The sequence below is a fragment of the Ptiloglossa arizonensis genome, chromosome 2 (assembly GCF_051014685.1).
Source record: "Ptiloglossa arizonensis isolate GNS036 chromosome 2, iyPtiAriz1_principal, whole genome shotgun sequence".
Taxonomy (NCBI): Eukaryota; Metazoa; Arthropoda; class Insecta; order Hymenoptera; family Colletidae; genus Ptiloglossa; species Ptiloglossa arizonensis.
The window spans coordinates 18,890,492-18,909,586 of record NC_135049.1 but is presented as its reverse complement, the minus strand read 5'-3'; the positions used below and the strand labels follow the sequence as shown (position 1 = coordinate 18,909,586).

Here is a 19,095-nt window from a genome sequence, read left to right as displayed (position 1 = left end):
CAAAATCTTTTACTTAAAATGTATTAATTGCATCCAAAAAATAGGAATAATTATTGCAAAACAAATATCACCAAGATTTAATTTTAATATTTAAGGAATTAATATTAGCCCTCCGTCTTAAGTAATATTTAAACATATTTTTGTGAAAAATAGAGATCATCACGAATGTTGGAAAACGATAATCATTTAGAAAACTATCGAAATTGTTAATTCTTGGAATTTTCGAATCTTCCTTTGTTGTGAAAAATCATACCTATTAATGCCCGATGCGAATAGATCTCTTAAACGTGACATAGATAATATATATATTTTGCTTCTGAAGTATGTAAATGTATCCGTATGTGTATACACATATATTTTTATAGATAAGTCTTTCTTCCTTTGACTCACAAATTATTGTCATTTATTTCTACTACATTTAATTGTAAAATATTAAATGTCTCTTGAAAAGATCCTTGCAAAGAATTATCTCTTATATTTATTTTCTCGATCGATTGTTATTTAACGACTTATTTTTAGATACAATAATATTACGATAAAGTACACTTTAGTTTCTATCTTGATTAACTTCCTACTTTTCTTGAAATTATGAACGATTTAAGAAAATTTTTTCAAATTGTTATAACCATTGTAATTTATCCTACGTTACCGAGATAAAATAAACTGTTATTCTTGCAGAAAATTAACTATGAAAACTTATTGACACGTGTATATGAATAGCGGTAATTACTCGGGATATTATAGTAAAAATTATACAAGGTGTCCCGTTAGAAACAGGTTAGCTTTTTTTACTAAGAATTACTAGGGCGCGAAAATAGTTATGAAATAATTTTTGAAAAATTTTTAACCACGTGTAATTAAAAATAGTCCAAACAAAGTCATGTTTGGGTTTATTTTCATCTGGAAAACCTCGTCGATTTATCGACAATACTCACGTGAAGAAATAATAAAAAAAATATAACAATTTTAACTTTCATTGGTGGATTATCGACGAACTTGTAACCGGAAGAACCGTACCGACTATCGGTTCAACGGTGCTCCAAACTGATTTCATTACTCAACGTAATTTTATTTATGCCAATGTTTGCATTAAGTTGACGCAGAGTACACGATAGACCACCAGAAAAAACAGGTTCTTTCTTTTCGAAATATATTTTTATCGCTTACGTTTCCAAAGTTCCAAATATTTTTTTATAAAAACGACAAAAATATTCATATTCTGAATTCACAATTAGCCGTAGTTATTTTTATTTGACACTAATATTATATACATATTGACAATAAAAGATGATTAATTTGACGTATCCAGCTGCGGATAAAATTACAGATATACACGAGCGACTAATTCCAGGTTGATCGCGAACCTACTCCAAGAAATTTGCAACCTTACTTTAGAATCGCATCTTGGGAGCCTACTTTTAAAATTGATTCCATTAATTCGATTGTTTCTTATATTATTTCAAGGCACATTTTTTTAACAAAGTAAATCTATGATAATGATATGCACAATCATTATCCATTACTTGTAAAAATGTTTTCTATTTATTAAATATCGTTATCAGTAGCGGCATAAAGTACAACAACCTACTACGGAAAACACTATAAACGATATAAGTACATACATTTAATAAGTACCTACACCTAAGTATACTTAAAATTATTGACACCTGTGTTAAATGCTGCAACTTTGAGATCCTGGTATATATTCTGCACCTTATGTTTTTATCAATGTTGCAAAAACATTGGTAGAACTTGTTGGAAAATAATTATTGATTTAACTCAAATTATTGTCAACTATTCAATGAGTTAGTGTTTTACGCGAGTTCAGTATCTATGTGTAGACCGTAATCGATATAAAATCTAAATAAACGACCTTAGAACGATAATGAGGTAATACGTTTCTTTACATGTCTCGGTTCGTCATCAGGTTTATCACGAGAAAGAATAAAAAGAATCGATGCTGTTGATAGCTACATTTTCCCTTTTCACACTTGTTTCTAGTTTCACTTGCGTAATCTTCATCTGTATTTTAATTTTTTGGTTCATCGTGTAATTTTTCTATTGAAAATTCTGATTATCGATTTATCCATTCTTCGTTAACGTTTTAATGAAAACAACTTTTTGCAAACTGTCAATGTTCGTTTATATAAATAAGTACAGTTAAGGTGTATTCCTTCTTTCTTAAATATAAACCAATTTTCATTTCTTTATCGGTAAAATTATGACGTAACACGTTTTTTCCATTCGGTTTCATTTTTTTTTTCCATCTTCATGAGTGCCGACAATTGAACGATTATTTTATTTTACAAGAATAGTCGGCAGCAAGCACACAAGCAATTTGATCGTTGCAATCGAAACGAGTGTGCGAATGCAAAGGTCCGATCGATAGGAATTGTTTGATGATTATTTTACACGTCCTATCATATTTTTTCTAATACTAGTCGTTACTTGTGTTTTAATTTCTCCTAGGTTTAGACAAATTGCTTCTCGGTCATCGACTAAGATTAAACATTCGAGTTTATCCATTCTTCTCGTAGTTTCGAATCTTAAGTGGTGTTCTCATGTTTACAGTATGCGAGCATCTTCTCTGACCGATTTTCGCATAATTTGCAAAATAATTTCGCATCGAAGTTGCTTTCACCATGATGAAAACAGTCATTCGTCGATCATCAGCTCGAAGTGCACCGATCCGGATCTCCGTTTCTGATGCACCTGATGCAATATATTCTTGGCCCACGCTCGACATTCAACGTTAATTATTATATTTCCTAGAAAGTAATTGAAAGTCTGCGTTACGTTCTTTGTAGACAGAGAACGATGTCAAGGTTTTAAAAGAATTTGTGAAGTTGTTCGTCAACATTTTCTTCTTACTTCGTGCTGTTTTATAGCAAGAAACTTTTTGTACAATAAATAAAATTATTCGTACAAAGAGTCACGTTTAAGATAGATTTAAAATTCTATTCTAATTAATATTCTTGCTTGTGCTAAAACATTCTTTTATCTTATGTCCTCTTTTATAAGAATCTGAGTTCCCTACAAGTGCGAGGACCAAGTAAAGGCAATCATTATAGATTATGAGACTTGGAAGAATCTTCAGCGACAATTTAAATGACGTTCGAATTACATTGCAATTATAGTTACATTACAATTAACTTACTTGCTGGTCGAAGAAAATGCACAGCAACGACGGGGCTCAAGTAACCAGGAATGTTTTTGTAGGGATAGTAATAACCTGGAAACCCTTGGTTCTCCGGGTAATAGTTCAGCTCACCGATATTTTCAGTATCGTGAGGATTTTCCCCTTTGCAGGATACCCATACGGTATTCAACTGCAAACAAACAAAAATGCATATTTGAAGATAAATTGAACAATTTATAAAATTAAATACTACAATCACTTTTTACAATTTATATTGTAAAATATCATAAAATAAATACTGGTGCAATTTCCTGGTAAGTTAAAATACTGACTGACGCAATTAACTGACCGACTAACTAACCCATGAAGTGTTGACGTTCTGGACATGTTGAATAAGTTTTTCTGGCATGTCGCTCGGCAAATTTTTTGTGTCATTGTAATACTCCGGTGTCCAATCGTATATCTGAAAATCGAAAATTCTTTGATTAATTCGTGCGTCGAATAAACGAAAATTCTTTATAGGCTGTTACATTTCTCGCGTTTCTAAATAGCAATTTTTTGAAACGCTTTACGACCAGCAGTTAAGTAAAAGTAATTACAGTGTTCTCCGCTTGTGTGTCACTGAACCGATTCGATTCGTTTCCATACACCCGGGGAAAGTAACGTAAACAATCAGACGCACGTGTATATTATACTACGACGAAGTATAATATTTCTTGTATCGATTACAGCACGTGGGAGTTAACAATCGTGTTCAAATGAATTTAATTTTGTCTTGTATTCTTTTAAGTGCATACAACGGTTAGTCGTTTCAATAATATTTTATTCATTTTACCTGTTCTGTTAGAAACGAGCTATCGGTAACATACCCTGTTTAATTTAATAAAGACGCAAGGAGCTGAATTATTGAAACCATATTGCTGACCAGGCGAACAAGGTCCCCAGTTGTTCACATCAACCGCACAAACATGTCCAGGCTTCACCGTTGTATTGTAATTGCAAATCTGTTGATTTCTACCGCCATTCGGTAAAAGGGACGAATTGGTGTACTCTGAAAAGAATCAACAATATACAATCAACGTAAATACACGGTACAAATCATACATTATTGTACTCGTAACCGATGTAAAATTATTACGTTTGAGGGAATATTCTGTCGTTTTTCTTACTCTTTCAAAGTTTTAAAATGCGCGATATTTTCTAAGACGTTGTAATATTATTACAATATTTCCCAGAACATTCTTCGCACGAAAATCCGTATTTTTTAACTGAAAATATTTAGCGACTCCATTTACACTTTCGTTACGAGTACTAAATTTTTTATCAAAGAACTTTTGTATCGGTTATACTCAAATACATTGTATAATTTTCTAACAGATAAAATGGTAAGAATTATTTCGTTTCTTAAGCAATTATTAATTTATAGCCTAACTGTACATAGTAGACCACGGATTCTTCTATCCGATTGGAGTCCCTTACGTTTGTTAAAAGTAGACAAAATTTTTACAGATAACTATTACACATGTATTCTTATGTTACACGTAATAATTTACCTTCTAAAAATTTATCCAACAGCCTGGTCCACTTTTGAACCGACGCAGGATCCGAGGAACTGTACCAAATTAACGAACTTTCATCGGTATTATCGGAGATCGGTCGGAATCCTAGACCTATTAACGCAAAAGATGATTGTTAATGAATTGCAATAATATCCACCAAGCTTGTTTTACATTAACTAATTACAACAATGTGATCGTCTACAAGAATATCATTAATGTGCACTATACTATTATATTCTATTATATATTATCGTTCTATGTATTGTTATTCGTATCACATTACACCGTTTATTTATTTAAAGCAGTATTTTTCAAAGTTCAATAGACTCTCCAAAAAAAAAAAATCCTCAGTATCAGAAAATGATTAAACAGCCTTCTTGAACGATTGCACTATAAATACAGACGAAAAAGAAACGAAAAATGTGTTCCCAGAAGCACAGACTATATTCGATCGTTTCGTTGCAAATCTGATACTATTTACGCGCATGGTTTACGTTGATCTATTTTTAACACACTTCGTTTAATTCCTTAGCTCGAATTAAAAGGAAAGCCGAGCGTTTCATTTTGTTAACGCCAATGTTCTCCAATCAGTTGTATTTCATTAATACGTCACGATATTGCTACATTGATATTACTATACGTTACGATAAATAAACGCGATGCGCAAATGCAATTGATAGGGGAAATATTAAATGCTCGTTGTCGGTGTTGATAAACGAGTCTGTCTATCGTAAAAAAACAGTGTGAAGAATTTAATCTTACGAACGAAACGCTATTTTTATCGCGTCCTTTGCGTACAATTTAAATATAATATATGAAATTCGATTACAACGATGGTGATAAAATATTTACGCATTCTCATCACGGAGAAGTACGAGTAAAAATACACACTACGATTAAAATTAGATTTCCTCTTTTGAACATACTGACCTCTGATTATCCAAGTCGAGTTTCGCCATTTACGAGACTTTCGATAAAGCATGATTTAAGGAAATGGTCAGCACAGTGCAAGGAGAAACGAGTATTTTAATAACAATCGATTAATTTCGTGCTACTGTTTTTGAAATATATTTTCAAGTCGAAGATACAATCTGTGACTTTACCTGGATTGGTTCCTATCAGGCTCTCCTCCAGAATCCATCTTGGTCTCTCAATGTTTATCGTGGCTAACAGTCCTTTCATGCAAATAGCGAATAACAGGGCCAATACAGTGAAGAAGCATGCATAGAAGGCTCCAGTGATAGCTAAAAAATAAAAACAGAACGAAAATTAGGTACGGAGAATAAACACAATTTAAAGTTTAGGAAAGTAAGGTTCCAGTGATAGTTAAAAAATACAAATAGAATAAAAACTAGGTACGGAGAATAAACACAAATTAAAGTTTAGGAAACTAAAGTTCCAGTGATAGTAAAAAAATAAAAACAGAATGAAAATTAAATACGAAGAATAAACACAATTTACACACATAAAAATTTAGGAAAGTGAGGCTCCAGTGATAATTAAAAAATACAAACAGAACATAAAATAAATACAATTTAAAGTTTAGGAAAGTAAGGTTCCAGTGATAACTAAAAAATAAAAACAGAACGAAAATTAGGTACGAAGAATAAATACAATTTAAAGTTTAGGAAAATTTAGGTTTAAAGGGGTAGAAAATAAACGTTCAACCGGAATGTTATTGTTGTGTTATTTTTATGCAGTGTAATAAGAAAGACAGTCTTTGTTCCTTTACTCGTATCGGTCTCGTATAAAACGACCATTGGAGAAATCTTGTCTATTGATGTTAGTTACGTAATGTAACTTTCATTGCTTACAAACAAACAGTTACTCTTGCAACAACTCGTTTTGCAATAGGTCGCAATAAATATTCAAAAAATAGGTTAAGTTGAATTTTTTAAACACATTAATACACAAGATTGCGTAAAATTAATATTATAATAAAATATACTCCGTTCTGAACCACTTAATTTTGTCTTATGGTATACTTTTTTATTTACGATTTTAAAGATGGAATTTGTCTCTATTGCGTGTCACACCCTGTGTAGTATAGTGTATTCATGGAGACTAATATGCAGCAAACTATACTCCGTTCAATGAGACGAGGCATAAGATAAGACGATTGCACGTGATCAGCGCATGACTAGGTCAAGGTCGGTATAGAATTTTGGATAACCATAAATATTTGGAAAAAAGAAACTATAGGATTATTCAGAAAGTCATTTGGTTTTTTTGAAACACAATTTTTTTAAAGTGTATAAACATTTATACACTAAAAGGGTCGTGTTTCAAAAAAATGAAATGACTTTCCGAACAACCCAATACATTAACGTGGAAATATTCGTTGATAATATAAATATACGTAAATAATGAAAGAAATAAGAGCGCATTTACACACGCATCAAAGTAGATTGTAAACAAAACTTTTTTACATTATGAATTCGGTATACTGATTGTACAATTAAAATTGCATAAAATTTCATTCGCGCCTGAATCTGAAGTATCAAAATCATTTACATTTATAATAAATAATTCCAACGTATTCTCAACAGTACCATCTAATTCCCAAAATTTATTTTCCATTACGGTGACAAAATGATTTACACACTTTTCCAATCATCGATATTTTTTATATGGGCAAATGTAAAACGAACATTTCTTGTTGCCACATAATATTTCATTCCTGCCCATATCAATTCCATGGAGTCCAGCTCGCAATGATAAGGCGGGAATCTTAGTATAATTATATTTTTTACTTTCGCAATTTCGTTGAGTCCATAAAAATTAATTACCTCTTGTTGTTCAACAATTTGCATTAATTTTATTTTTAGCACGTCTTCTGTGTATATAATATTTCGATCTTGTAACCATTACTGTATCTCGTTTCTTGCCAACGAATCTTCAAACTTTTGTTCGCTTTTCGCGAGTGATACGATTCATTACAATAACAGCATTATTTTCAATTTTATTCACAACATTACAAAACCATTCTTCGAAGTGTGTGATCCATTTCTTGGTGGTAGTTCGCATCTTTTTTATTCAAAAGTTCATAAAGTATCGTTCACGAAGCCATTTTCGTCAATATGCATGATAATTAATCGTTTTCTTTAACCACTGAGATTTTTTTATTCGTAACATCTCGAGTTGCATGAAAAAGTCTTCGATCAAAACCTACTACAAATTTAACTGCTTAACTGCTGCTGCAACAGCATCGATCACGTTAATCTTTTGTTTATTTTTTCTGCCCCGTCTCCTTGGACAAAGTATAGAATAACGGATGATCTACGTGCGAACAACTGAGTATACATAGGTAAACATTCGTGTGAAATATATATCGAGCATTACTCCACCGAAGAGTAAAGGTATTTTAAAAAAATTGTTACCACTTCCCTCTGCGTCAATAGTCAACGGTTTTACCATATGTCGGCTAATTATAAGATCACATAACTTGGAAGGTTTTCATCATTTCGACGATTGAACGGAAAATATTCAAAAGTTGGCACTGTGCCAAAGTCCAATCTAAATATAGTTCCTTCCTCAAGAGTAGTGCTATAATGGCCACCCGCTTCTATTCCTTTATCGCGATTGGCTTTCGATTGTAGGTATACTAATCTTTAATATATCGGGTTGTTCGGAAAGTCATTTCGTTTTCCAAAATGGAGAATATATAATTTAATAAAATGTTTGTACACTCGAAAAGAATCGTGTTTCATTTTCACCGAAAAAAAAAAAAAACGAAATGACTTTCCGAACAACCTAATAATTTCCAATAAGTCAATTATTGGCAGATATAATTTAACATTGTAACGGTAGCAACTTACGTGTCTTTCTCGAAGAAAAGATAAGTAAATTGTACAAGTTTGTAAATGAAGTGAGAACAAATTTCTGTTATTTATAACGAATCGAATATTGATAAATACTTAACAATTTACATCGAATAACTCGACGAGTAAAAACCAATAGCGTGATACAAAAATCATTTGAAACATTACTTGAACTACGAAACAGGAAACCGTAATGCAGAAACTCGTGTTTCTCGAAATAATCACCGAGTCTATAATCACGTCCTCAAGATTAAGTAATTAAACCTGGAGGTCTTCCGGTTAAAAATTTGATTACAATTCTAATTTTTATTATACAACACAATGAAAATATTATGTAACCAAAAATCGTGATATCCAATTAAGTAACTATTTAATGTGAATTACGAATAACGCATCGAAGTATTAGTAATAATTTAGTTTAAATTATTAATCTATTTATTTAAGAAATCCTTCGTCTAAATCAATATGTACATAACGTTCACGTTTGGAAGAAAGAAAAATATACGAGTAAAAGAAATCGCACAAATACGCAGGCTTATTGTTCCATTGAACGAGGTACTGGTTCAAATAAACTTATATCGCGTAAAACTTAAAAATTAGATCAACTGTGTCCACGCATCTTTATCGTCTTTTACAAGTCTCTCGCTTAGTGCGTATTTTCGACTCTCTCTTATTACGTCTTTATTCATACTCATACTCATACATACTGTGACATACCGTGACACACTGTTTCCAAAACGCTCCTCTCGCACCCTATGTAGCCACGCGCATTCTTTCTCTTTCATTCTAATCCTCAGTTCCTCTCACTTCGGATATTCGATCACGTTCGGCCATCCTAATCGTTCGTCTTTTCCAAACACTCTTTATTTTCTCCGAACCACACGTATTTCCTTTCGTTCTCATGCATTCCCACGCTCGGTCGTCTCGCAAAACCCCCTGTAAAGGGACACTCGTGCCTTCCAAGAAACCTAGCGAACAGATCGACGCCAAGTGTTTATCTTAACGCGAATCCGTTCGCACGCGATACCTCTTCTAAGCTGCGCTCGAAGCAGGCCTAAGCGGGCACGGAAAATCCGATACCACAGACAGATAAAGAAAATTATCCTGGACTTTAATACGATTTCAGATAGCGTGGTGAATGCAAACGTAAGTCGGAATCTCGTATCACGTTGGCTTTTAATCATTTTTTTTCTTTTCTTTTTTTTTTATTTACGAAATCGTGTCAACTACAAAGTTATCATCAACCATGTTCGTGGTTATACTTCTGTGTTTACTTATTTGTTGCAAATGAACGTAAAAATTTATGTTTTCTTCGTTGTGCTCATTAAAAAATGTATAGATAAATACATCCGTTTCGTGCACACCTTATATTTTATAACGCGTATCTGGTGCACGAAATACACGGCTGTTGATGGTAAAAAATTTATTAATAATAGACTTACATTGCAATATCTGGATTATAGGAAACATTAATATTACACGGGTAAACCAGTTTTCCAGTCTTTTAAACATATACTTCCTCGGTAACTTTTCGTTTTCTTATTTCAGCGAGAACATTGACTCGGCGAAGCATGCATGAATATTTTACTGTAACGATTTGCTATAATTTCAGTAGTTAGAGCGGCTATCTAATTTCTTCTTCTTTCGAGATCGAAAATTATTCGTCAGCTACACGAGAATTTAATGAGAAATATTTGTACGAAATTGTTCATCGACATTATAATATTACAATAAAAATGTTCGTTATAATATTTTGCAGAAGTCGAATGTAACGATAACGTCATTAACGTGCCAATATTCGTAGTACAGTATTTTATAACACATTTTGTAACTGTGTCGAATTTAATCTTACCACATTAAGAGATATTAGAAGCATTAATATCAATAAATCGTGACAGAGGTTACTTCCGCTCTAATAAATCTCATTCTTTTCTTCTCTCCCTCCCTCTCTCTTTGGTTTACTTTCTTCCCCTCCCCCTGGCTTCTTTCTCACTTTTACTCGAGGAAAGTCTAACGAAAATAAAATGCACACCTTATTTTGAAATTAAAATTTACATCGCAATTATCGATGTCTTAAAATATCTTAACAGAAATACAAACCAAATTTGTAACTTACACGGAAAGTTATACAATCTTCTTACAAAAAAATAATTTAAATAATATAAAAAATAATTTTTCTTTAAATAGATAATTTAATTTTTTCAAAAACAAATTAACCCGAAAGAAACGACGACGAAAACTTATTTTCGTAGTGAAATTATATGTAGTAAACATACAAAAAGTTCTGTCGCCAATAACCTTGAGCTATTACAATACAAAACTGCAACTATAGCCACTGAAGTAAATAAATAGTATTAGCTACAGTAAAGGTGCGGCAACGTAAACATTGTCACGAATCAATGCAATTGTAGATGCAGTTAAACGAAGTACAGTTTTTAGAATTGAATTTTTTTAGAGAAAAAAAAATGTATATATAGTACTTTTTGAATAACCGAAACAAAAATAAAAATAAAATAAAATAATACTACGTTGATTCTTTTTTAAGTTGTTTCCGTTTTGAATAAATTTTCCTTTTTTTTTATCTATGTTTAAGGGTAAATTATCCGCAACGAAATTAATCGAAAAAATTAAATTTCGTATGAACAATTGTCAGAAACGTGGAATATCGTACAACGAATGAAAATCTGTCCGTATGAAGATTCTTGCTAACAAAAACCGTATTGTCGTGTGCGATATGATTCTAAAGTTTATGGATGTCCAATCATGTAGACTTAGGCGTGGTAGAATTCTCGCGGAGTTTTCTATTTTTAATTTTTACGAATAAAAAATTCCAATAAAGTCGCGGGCCGTATTTTGTGCATCTGTGATCTATGTACAATAATTTCTACTTTCAAGTGACGAAATCATGCTCACCATCGTTTATATTATTCAACGTTGGTGTCCCCTTGACACGTGTGGCCGACGGCCCCAAGTTAGAGCGATAAGATAGTGCCTCGCGGATATGAAATAGACTTTCATTCGGAAAGGAAAATTAAAATTTATACATTTTTCATTGCATCTTCGCGGCAATATTACCAATGAATAAGTGAGCTTTTCCCGATGAAAATGAATATAAACACGACCATATTTTAATTATTTTTAATTACACGAAAAACAAATTCGTCTAACTTTGAATAAGGTCGTGTACGGACTCATTCACATTAATACGATATTAATGATAATACAAAATAATAAAAATATAATGAAAAATATAACAAATTTCATTTTGCATTAGTGCAAAATAAAGACTCGGGTAGCTCTAAGTTCATATTAGCTAACTAAATAAGAAACCGTTGGATATTTGAATTATTTCGACAAATTAATATCGCTTCTTTCTTATTTTTGTTTGACTGTTACAAATACTCGTCATTATTCTAAAGAAAATGATTGCATTTAATTGACCGTTCTTATAATTGGTTACAAACTCTTGTATTATATTCACATCGTTGTATACTTTAGCTAGCGGAAGTTTTAATTACATTTCATTACAGTGTAGTAGTGTGGGACAAAAACGTGGACTGAAAAAGGTAGACGTTGAAACTTGAATTAATTATCAGTAATATGGGTACGTATTCAGATAAACGTATACATAATGGTCACACACACTTCCCTCGTGAATTATCACTTTTCAATGCACAGACGGTAAAAAAAAAAATGACAGTCAATACACAATTGTGTTAACAAAAGAATACTTCCATATGTTCCAGTATTTGTGATGAATTTTAAGGAACCTCTTGTCAATAGTTATACTACTGACTCTCCTTCAATCATTGACGATATATGTAGAGTTAGTATCTATAGTAGGTTCTCAAGGTTGACGAATAAAATAACACTATGAGTTCATTAACAGTATTAACAAATACAAAATTACATGATTATTCAACGACGAGAAATTGAATAGATTTTTAGTAATGTAAGTTAACATTTATATTTTTTAAGTCGTCTAATGCCAGACGAAGGAAAGATACGATAACAATTTTCATAAAAAGTCAATTAATAATAATGAATCAAAAAGTAACGCGGTGCAATAAAAGATGATCTAATTTGACAACGAAAAGGCCTTTCGCAATATCTTATATTTTGTGGAAATTGTTCTGGTACGTTGATAACAAATATTTATTTTTAAACGATATCTTAAAACGTCCGATAATAGAACCATTTACCTGAAGTTTCCAATTAACTAGTGACCGTTAGTAGTTTATGCCGAAAAAAAAAACTAACTTTCTATGGGAATTATGTGATTATTCGTTCTCAAATAGCAATATTTAATACGTTAAAAATTTACGATCAATAATTGGGTATACAATTGGGAATGTATACCCAATTATGATTATTAACAAAAAAATTGTTTATTCGTGTAGGAAAAGTTTCCCTACGATTAAATTTTAATTAATAAATCTACCACCAAATAAAACTTAGAATAATTAATTTGTAACTGAATTGCACAAAACATTATATAAGTGTGAAATTTATTATTTGAATATACTGTGTAGGATAAATAAAATATAATTTTTAAAAATTTGTAATCGGATAAATTTCTAATCGTTTTTCTCTCTAACTCAACTAGGATACTGCCAACAGTGTTTTGAAAGCAAATAGGTACCAGAAGAAGCATGATGAAAATTGATCGTAAACACTATCTCGAGATTCGTCGTTAAAGTTATTTTCATAGATTTTAACACCATCTCAGTGATTGCGAAACCTTACCACAGAAATTTTCCACATTTAAGAACCGTTACTTTTATGTGGTAAAGCCTTTAATTACCACTCTCTTGTTACGTCTCTTCTATAAGTCTCTAAAGAATGCTTCGCTTTATTACCGAATGTTATTACGTAACACAGATCTAATCGTTATTCATCAAAATATTGTTCAATTAAGACATTGAGAACGCTGAAAGAACTTCCCGTCTCTATTTACGGACTAAAGAATACCGTGATTTCAATTTACGCAACTATACAATTACGTATTAAAAAATGCACGATAAAAATTATAAATCTAGACCTCGAACGATTACGATCTTTCAACCAGTTGAAATAGTCGATTGTTAGAATTATAATTCGAATTATAATTAAACTGTATAATTTAGATTTATTATAGAATCTATAATTATTGAAAAATTTATTCTTAAGATACTACCAATCATAGTACGCATCTTTAATTTGATAAAGAAATAATCAATTCAATGAGTGTACAGAGAATTTTCCACCAAAATATTTTGTTCGATAGTATTGTTCGATAATATAGTATTCAGAGATAGGACCGTAATAAAATTATTTTATAATATTACAAATTGAATCAAATAAACAGACCACTGCATAAAACAGGAAAGACGAAAATAAAGTAACATTTTCGTATACTTCTCGCTATTTCTTATATTTAGTTTACGATTGTCTGGATGTTATCAATACTTATGCAGCGCGTCACTAGTGAAGGTTAAATACACGCGCCTTCGACTATTCTGGGCAACTCGTGCCAAAATTTACATCCAATTTTACAGCATCGTTGCTGTCCTATACTATTTTCTACCGTCATTGCAAAACGTTTTGATATGCGCGCGAAAGATAGCACAATGGGCCCACACGAATGTACAATAAAAAATAATAAGATAATAGAATCCAACATCTAGTTTCTTATTGTTACTAGTACGGGGCACTCGACGCTTTCAATGTCATTCATAACAAATAAACGTAATCAGAATTGGATCGTCCCTCATTGCCAGTTGCCTTTAAATCTCGTGTAAAGTGCGATCCACGGTGCCGAATCTCTATCGTCTTTCTTCGCCTCTGTTTAAACGTCGACGAAACTTATTTCCGCTACAACTTCGTTCAGCCTTTGCCAAAAATCGAGCTTCAGGGTCGTTTTTGATTTACTCGAGTAGAACACCGACGTACGCGTATTTATATGCCCGTCTTTACGTGTATTTCACTCAATACCGTAACTCTTGGAAACCGGTTATACAAACAAAACGAGGCGTCGAAATTACAAGAAAAACCGAATACGTGCATATAAACACACTGTAACCTCGTCCCGTTCGCATCTAACAAAGTCAAGGAAGCCCTAATTCCCGGTACTTGATTTAGGCATTCAACTCCGTCTCACGCCTACCGCGATGACACAAAGGGTAAATATTTTGAAGATCGCTCGTCATTCGAAAGCCGAAGACTAAAAACGTGCTACGTGATTTCGTTTCAATGACCGCGAACGTTTAATGTTTTTTTTTTCTCGTACGTTAACAAAGCTCTGTTGCATCGTTCGTGTATCCTAATTGCGAGTAAATAACAATGAAATTATAATAAAGATATTACCCCATTTTCTTCTCGTGTGACCGAAGTAGGTTCCTTCGACAGGATCGTGAATGAAACTTTGAAAGGTGTTCCAATTTGTCTTGATTTTGGACATTCGATTGTAATCGAACTCGTTCATACCACACTGTTGTATTTTCTTACCGGGTACATTCATTGTGATTAGCAAGACTTTTGTTACTCGCGATGTTCGAACGTTCTGTACAGGCTTTTCACGGGTACAGAAATCTTTACACGCGCGTAAAGTTATAAGTCAGGCTCTGTATATTCGACACACTCGCGCGTTGCAAACGAAGGAGCCAATTTTTGCGACACTGAGCGAAGTTGTGCTCCCCTCGAATCGAAGGAAGAACTTGCCATTGGCTCGTTGCCGAGGAAGACCGAATGATACCGCGCGTGGTCGAACGAGACTACGACCGGCTGGCCCTACGTCTACCGATCGCGTGGTGGGAAACGATGCGAGATACACGTATCAGAGCCCTCGGCCGGCCGTTTATGCCTGACTCACACCTCGCCGCCAATGAGAATTCGCTTTTTACGATGTTATTACCTATCAGCGATTAGTCGCACGATAGACCCGCTTATCGACCATATCTTACGGAATGAACTGCACGTGATACCGGATGCTACTCGCGTGGGTGGCAGAGATCGATATCTTTCTCTCAATCTGAGAGAATTATTGAATTAAACGAGACGCAAAAATTGTAGTTTTACATACGTTTCTCTAGGTCGTGTCGATCTTACGATGCATTTCACGCGTTAAATCCCTCAAATCTCGAGGACTGAACCCCCGGGAGGCTAAAATTTTACGTGCAGACCTTATCACGGATGATAATTTTTTACTGTTCTTTTATGTTTTTACCAAAATGTAATAATAGTAAATGATAGTGTGCAATGTCTATGAAGCGATTAGAATTTTATCTCTATTTTTTACTATTGTTTCTGTTTATCCGTACTTAAACGTAAGATATGTAAATGTTTATATTTAAATGATAATCTATTAATTCCCTTAGTGCCCCGTTTAGCGACTTAAAGCTGGAGAATGTATCGCGGAATAGATCAACTTGAATTTATAGACGTATTAAATTTTATCTCTAAAATTATACATCGGCTGTATTACATCGGAAACGCTCGAGGTCACACCAATTCGTATGTTTCTTGTTACAAGGTATAAACATAACGAAGATCGCGTTTTAGCGTAACTTTGATTTCACATACTCGAGGAAGGATAATTATTTGCAGAAGAACATCTACGAGTATTTTCACCCTTGATTAAAAAAATTACATGTTTACAGATATAAGCAGATATGTGCAAAACACCGAGGTATACCGAAGTTTAATTGAGTAAAGAAAATAAGAAAATAAAAAAGATCAACTTTATTTATATTATTTACGCGTTTACGTGTCTCATTCTTGTGTACAATTTTTTTACTTCTATCGTTACTTTTCCTATTATTTTTCCTGGAATGTAAAATGATCTCCATCGGGATAGTAAGTTTGCTATAGTATATTATAACGCACAGTAACGTCATATATCGCGACTTAACAAGTCTTGAATCCAACAACGCTGAATCTTTAAGGTTTCTTCCCTCTAATAACACGACAAAGAGATAACACGATCGATAACTTTACTTCTTTTCAAAAATTCGTCATTGATGTTACGTTCGTTGAATAAAAAAATGTTACTCGATTTGTTGAATTATATCAACCAAAATATCATCACCAATGTTCCGTAAGAGGCGTCGAATAAATTCCAAAGGCTTCGTACAAAACTTTCGTAAATGTGGTGAATCAATTATCTTACAATTGGTCTATTATTATTTGAAAGTCTAACGCGTGGCGAGAACGTTGTTCAATGTTGAAGGCCCACAAATTGCACTCCACGGTGACCAATCTGTTCGCTGCAATTAAATACGAAAAAAAAACCATGTGCATAGCGATTTTATATACGTATAATTTCGTGTGACAGTAGGCTCTTTGTCTTACGTGTTAAATTCATGAATTGTAACGCAACGATGGGTGACAGATAATTCGACTGGCCGAAGAACGGGAAATATTCAACTGGAAATCCAGGATCGGGTATATATTTTATTTCTCCGACGTGCTCTTTGTCGACGTTGTTTGCCCCGTCGCACGACAGCCAAACGTAAAACTACAATAAAATAAGTTTCAGTATTTCTCGCGACAAATACAGTACAATGTTTTAAATTCGAGGATCTTAATTATCTACTTAAAATAATCTTGTTAGTCGATAGCGAAAGTTGTTCAAGTAAACCTTTCTCGACTGTTGTACCGCTTCCTTCAAACAACGTGGCATGTTGTCCGGCAAATGAGACGATTGATTGTAATACCTTGGTACCCAATCGAACCTCTGCATTATATACAGATACACATTGATCGTTATCAGTACGACAATTTACATCAGTTTTTTTTTTTTCGTCGCGAATAATACACTCGTACAGTGAAATTACTTTATTGAATTTGATAAGAACACAAGGTTGCAAAGGGTTTGTGTACCCATATGGAGCTCTGCCGCATTCTTTGAGGGTTTTAATGTCGAAAAAGCACGGTTTGTCGTTACGTTTCGATTGAAATCCACCTTGACAATTGACATCGTAGTCTGTTGAATTTTTTTTGTACTCTAAAATAAGAAATGTTTGAATTGAATTTCATTGAAAAATAAAATTAACAATAATAACGTTGATTGTTAAAAATAAATTTCAAATTGAGAACAAATGTACAGTGTGCTGTAAATACGAATATGGAATATAGATTTCGAATACCTTGCAAAAAATCAGTCAAGGCTCGAATATGTCTTTTTGGTGCAGTACTGATACTCGAGTTATACACCGAGATGATTGGCGATGTAGCTGTAATGCTATTCGGTTTAAAAACTATCCCTTGGGAAAGAAATTCATTTAATATCAATTTTGATATTTATACGCATAAAATGAATTGTATGTATTATTAAAATAGCAATACTTACTTGGGCATGATATACACAACGACAATTTGTTATTTAATTGGAAAAATTTTATTATTTTTTAAACAATATTCTTTATATACCTGGACTGCCGAAATGCTTGGGCGAACGAAAGAGTGCCAAATTTCGCGCCAAAAGGGATCTTGTGGGTATACCGGAATATTGGAAAAGTGGTTTGTCCAAATGAGAGACATAATCTATACTAATCTTCATTTGCAGTGCGAATATTGACCCCAGAATCGTATAAAAACATAAGTAGAATATTCCTAGTTGACCTAAAATTTGAACGCATATTTGACGCCAACGCAATTATGTTTCTCCCTAATGGACGGGAAAAAATGTAAAAAAATAGTACAGTTGGAGATACGTGCGTTTTAATTTTTTTCCAGATCGTTTTTACATACAATGAAGTTTAATAGAGGTGGATATGAAATCGTTGAAACTCATTACAAAATGAAAACACCGAAACGAAACTTATTCGCACATATCGTTATTTACGTTACCCCATTCTATCGCTGTTCTATCGAGAAATGCTTTTCGTTCGTTGTCCCAAACGAGTCGCAGGAAATTTCTAAAGGGCCCTAAATTAGGCCGAGGTTTTCGACTCTCGTAATAGTTTTCGTCGTGTAATATAACCATATTGAAAATTAGTTGATATATCCGAACACCAAATTGTGGGGAGAAGGTTAATAAGAAATATTCCGAATTCTGAAGATAGCTATTTTTCTTCAATAAACAGGAGTATACATATACACATTCTATATATGTACATACACACGTCATTTTCAAGACCATTCCGAGGTCATTAATGACATATAAATGCATATAAATTTGAAAAAACATTAATGACGTATAATTAATGTTTTTCAAAACAGTACAATATGTTTTTAAACATATGGCATTACAGTTGAACCGATATTGAAACGAGTTGGAACCATCTATGACACGAACATGATATGACACCAACATAACTTTCATATGATTTTGAAATTTGTGTAATCGTAGGTTACTAGTAGTTGGAAAGTAATTAATTTCACTTATACTACCTTCAAATCAAAGGTTACTGTCAATAAAATCATATTTGTTTAAATTATTATAATTTATTAAAGAACCATGAATATTGTCACCATTTATGATTGTTTATATAATATTTGTTCATAGTAAAATAAGCATAAATTCCATTTGCATAATGATGAGTTTGAAAGTATATCAGATGTATACCATTATAGTTATGGTAATTTTCATATAGGC

General features: G+C 32.7%; 2 protein-coding genes across 2 annotated transcripts; both read right to left on the bottom strand.

Annotated features, from left to right (window-relative positions):
• Positions 1–1,224: 1,224 nt before the first annotated feature.
• Positions 1,225–15,281, bottom strand: LOC143154953 (sodium/potassium-transporting ATPase subunit beta-2-like). Its single transcript, XM_076327087.1, has 7 exons — positions 14,865–15,281; positions 5,802–5,942; positions 4,693–4,809; positions 4,009–4,190; positions 3,501–3,602; positions 3,158–3,329; positions 1,225–2,768 (listed from the first exon to the last, which is right to left on the bottom strand). The coding sequence occupies exons 1-7, from the start codon at positions 15,016–15,018 to the stop codon at positions 2,656–2,658; spliced, it is 981 nt and encodes a 326-aa protein (XP_076183202.1). The 5' UTR covers positions 15,019–15,281; the 3' UTR covers positions 1,225–2,655.
• Positions 15,282–16,167: 886 nt separating this feature from the next.
• LOC143143212 (sodium/potassium-transporting ATPase subunit beta-1-like) lies at positions 16,168–18,799 on the bottom strand. Its single transcript, XM_076304226.1, has 7 exons — positions 18,348–18,799; positions 17,928–18,119; positions 17,645–17,761; positions 17,333–17,502; positions 17,137–17,232; positions 16,848–17,013; positions 16,168–16,762 (listed from the first exon to the last, which is right to left on the bottom strand). The coding sequence occupies exons 1-7, from the start codon at positions 18,685–18,687 to the stop codon at positions 16,662–16,664; spliced, it is 1,182 nt and encodes a 393-aa protein (XP_076160341.1). The 5' UTR covers positions 18,688–18,799; the 3' UTR covers positions 16,168–16,661.
• Positions 18,800–19,095: the final 296 nt, after the last annotated feature.

Coding starts and splice junctions, on each gene's coding strand:
- LOC143154953 (XM_076327087.1), bottom strand. CDS start 15,018: ATGAATGTACCCGGTAAGAAAATACAACAGTGTGGTATGAACGAGTTC. Junction 5,943..14,864: donor TCACACGAGAAGAAAATGGG/GTAATATCTTTA, acceptor TTTATTTTTTAG/CTATCACTGGAGCCTTCTAT. Junction 4,810..5,801: donor CCTGATAGGAACCAATCCAG/GTAAAGTCACAG, acceptor TTGCGTTAATAG/GTCTAGGATTCCGACCGATC.
- LOC143143212 (XM_076304226.1), bottom strand. CDS start 18,687: ATGTTTTTTCAAATTTATATGCATTTATATGTCATTAATGACCTCGGA. Junction 18,120..18,347: donor TAGAACAGCGATAGAATGGG/GTAACGTAAATA, acceptor TTCAAATTTTAG/GTCAACTAGGAATATTCTAC. Junction 17,233..17,332: donor TTCTTATCAAATTCAATAAA/GTAATTTCACTG, acceptor TATATAATGCAG/AGGTTCGATTGGGTACCAAG.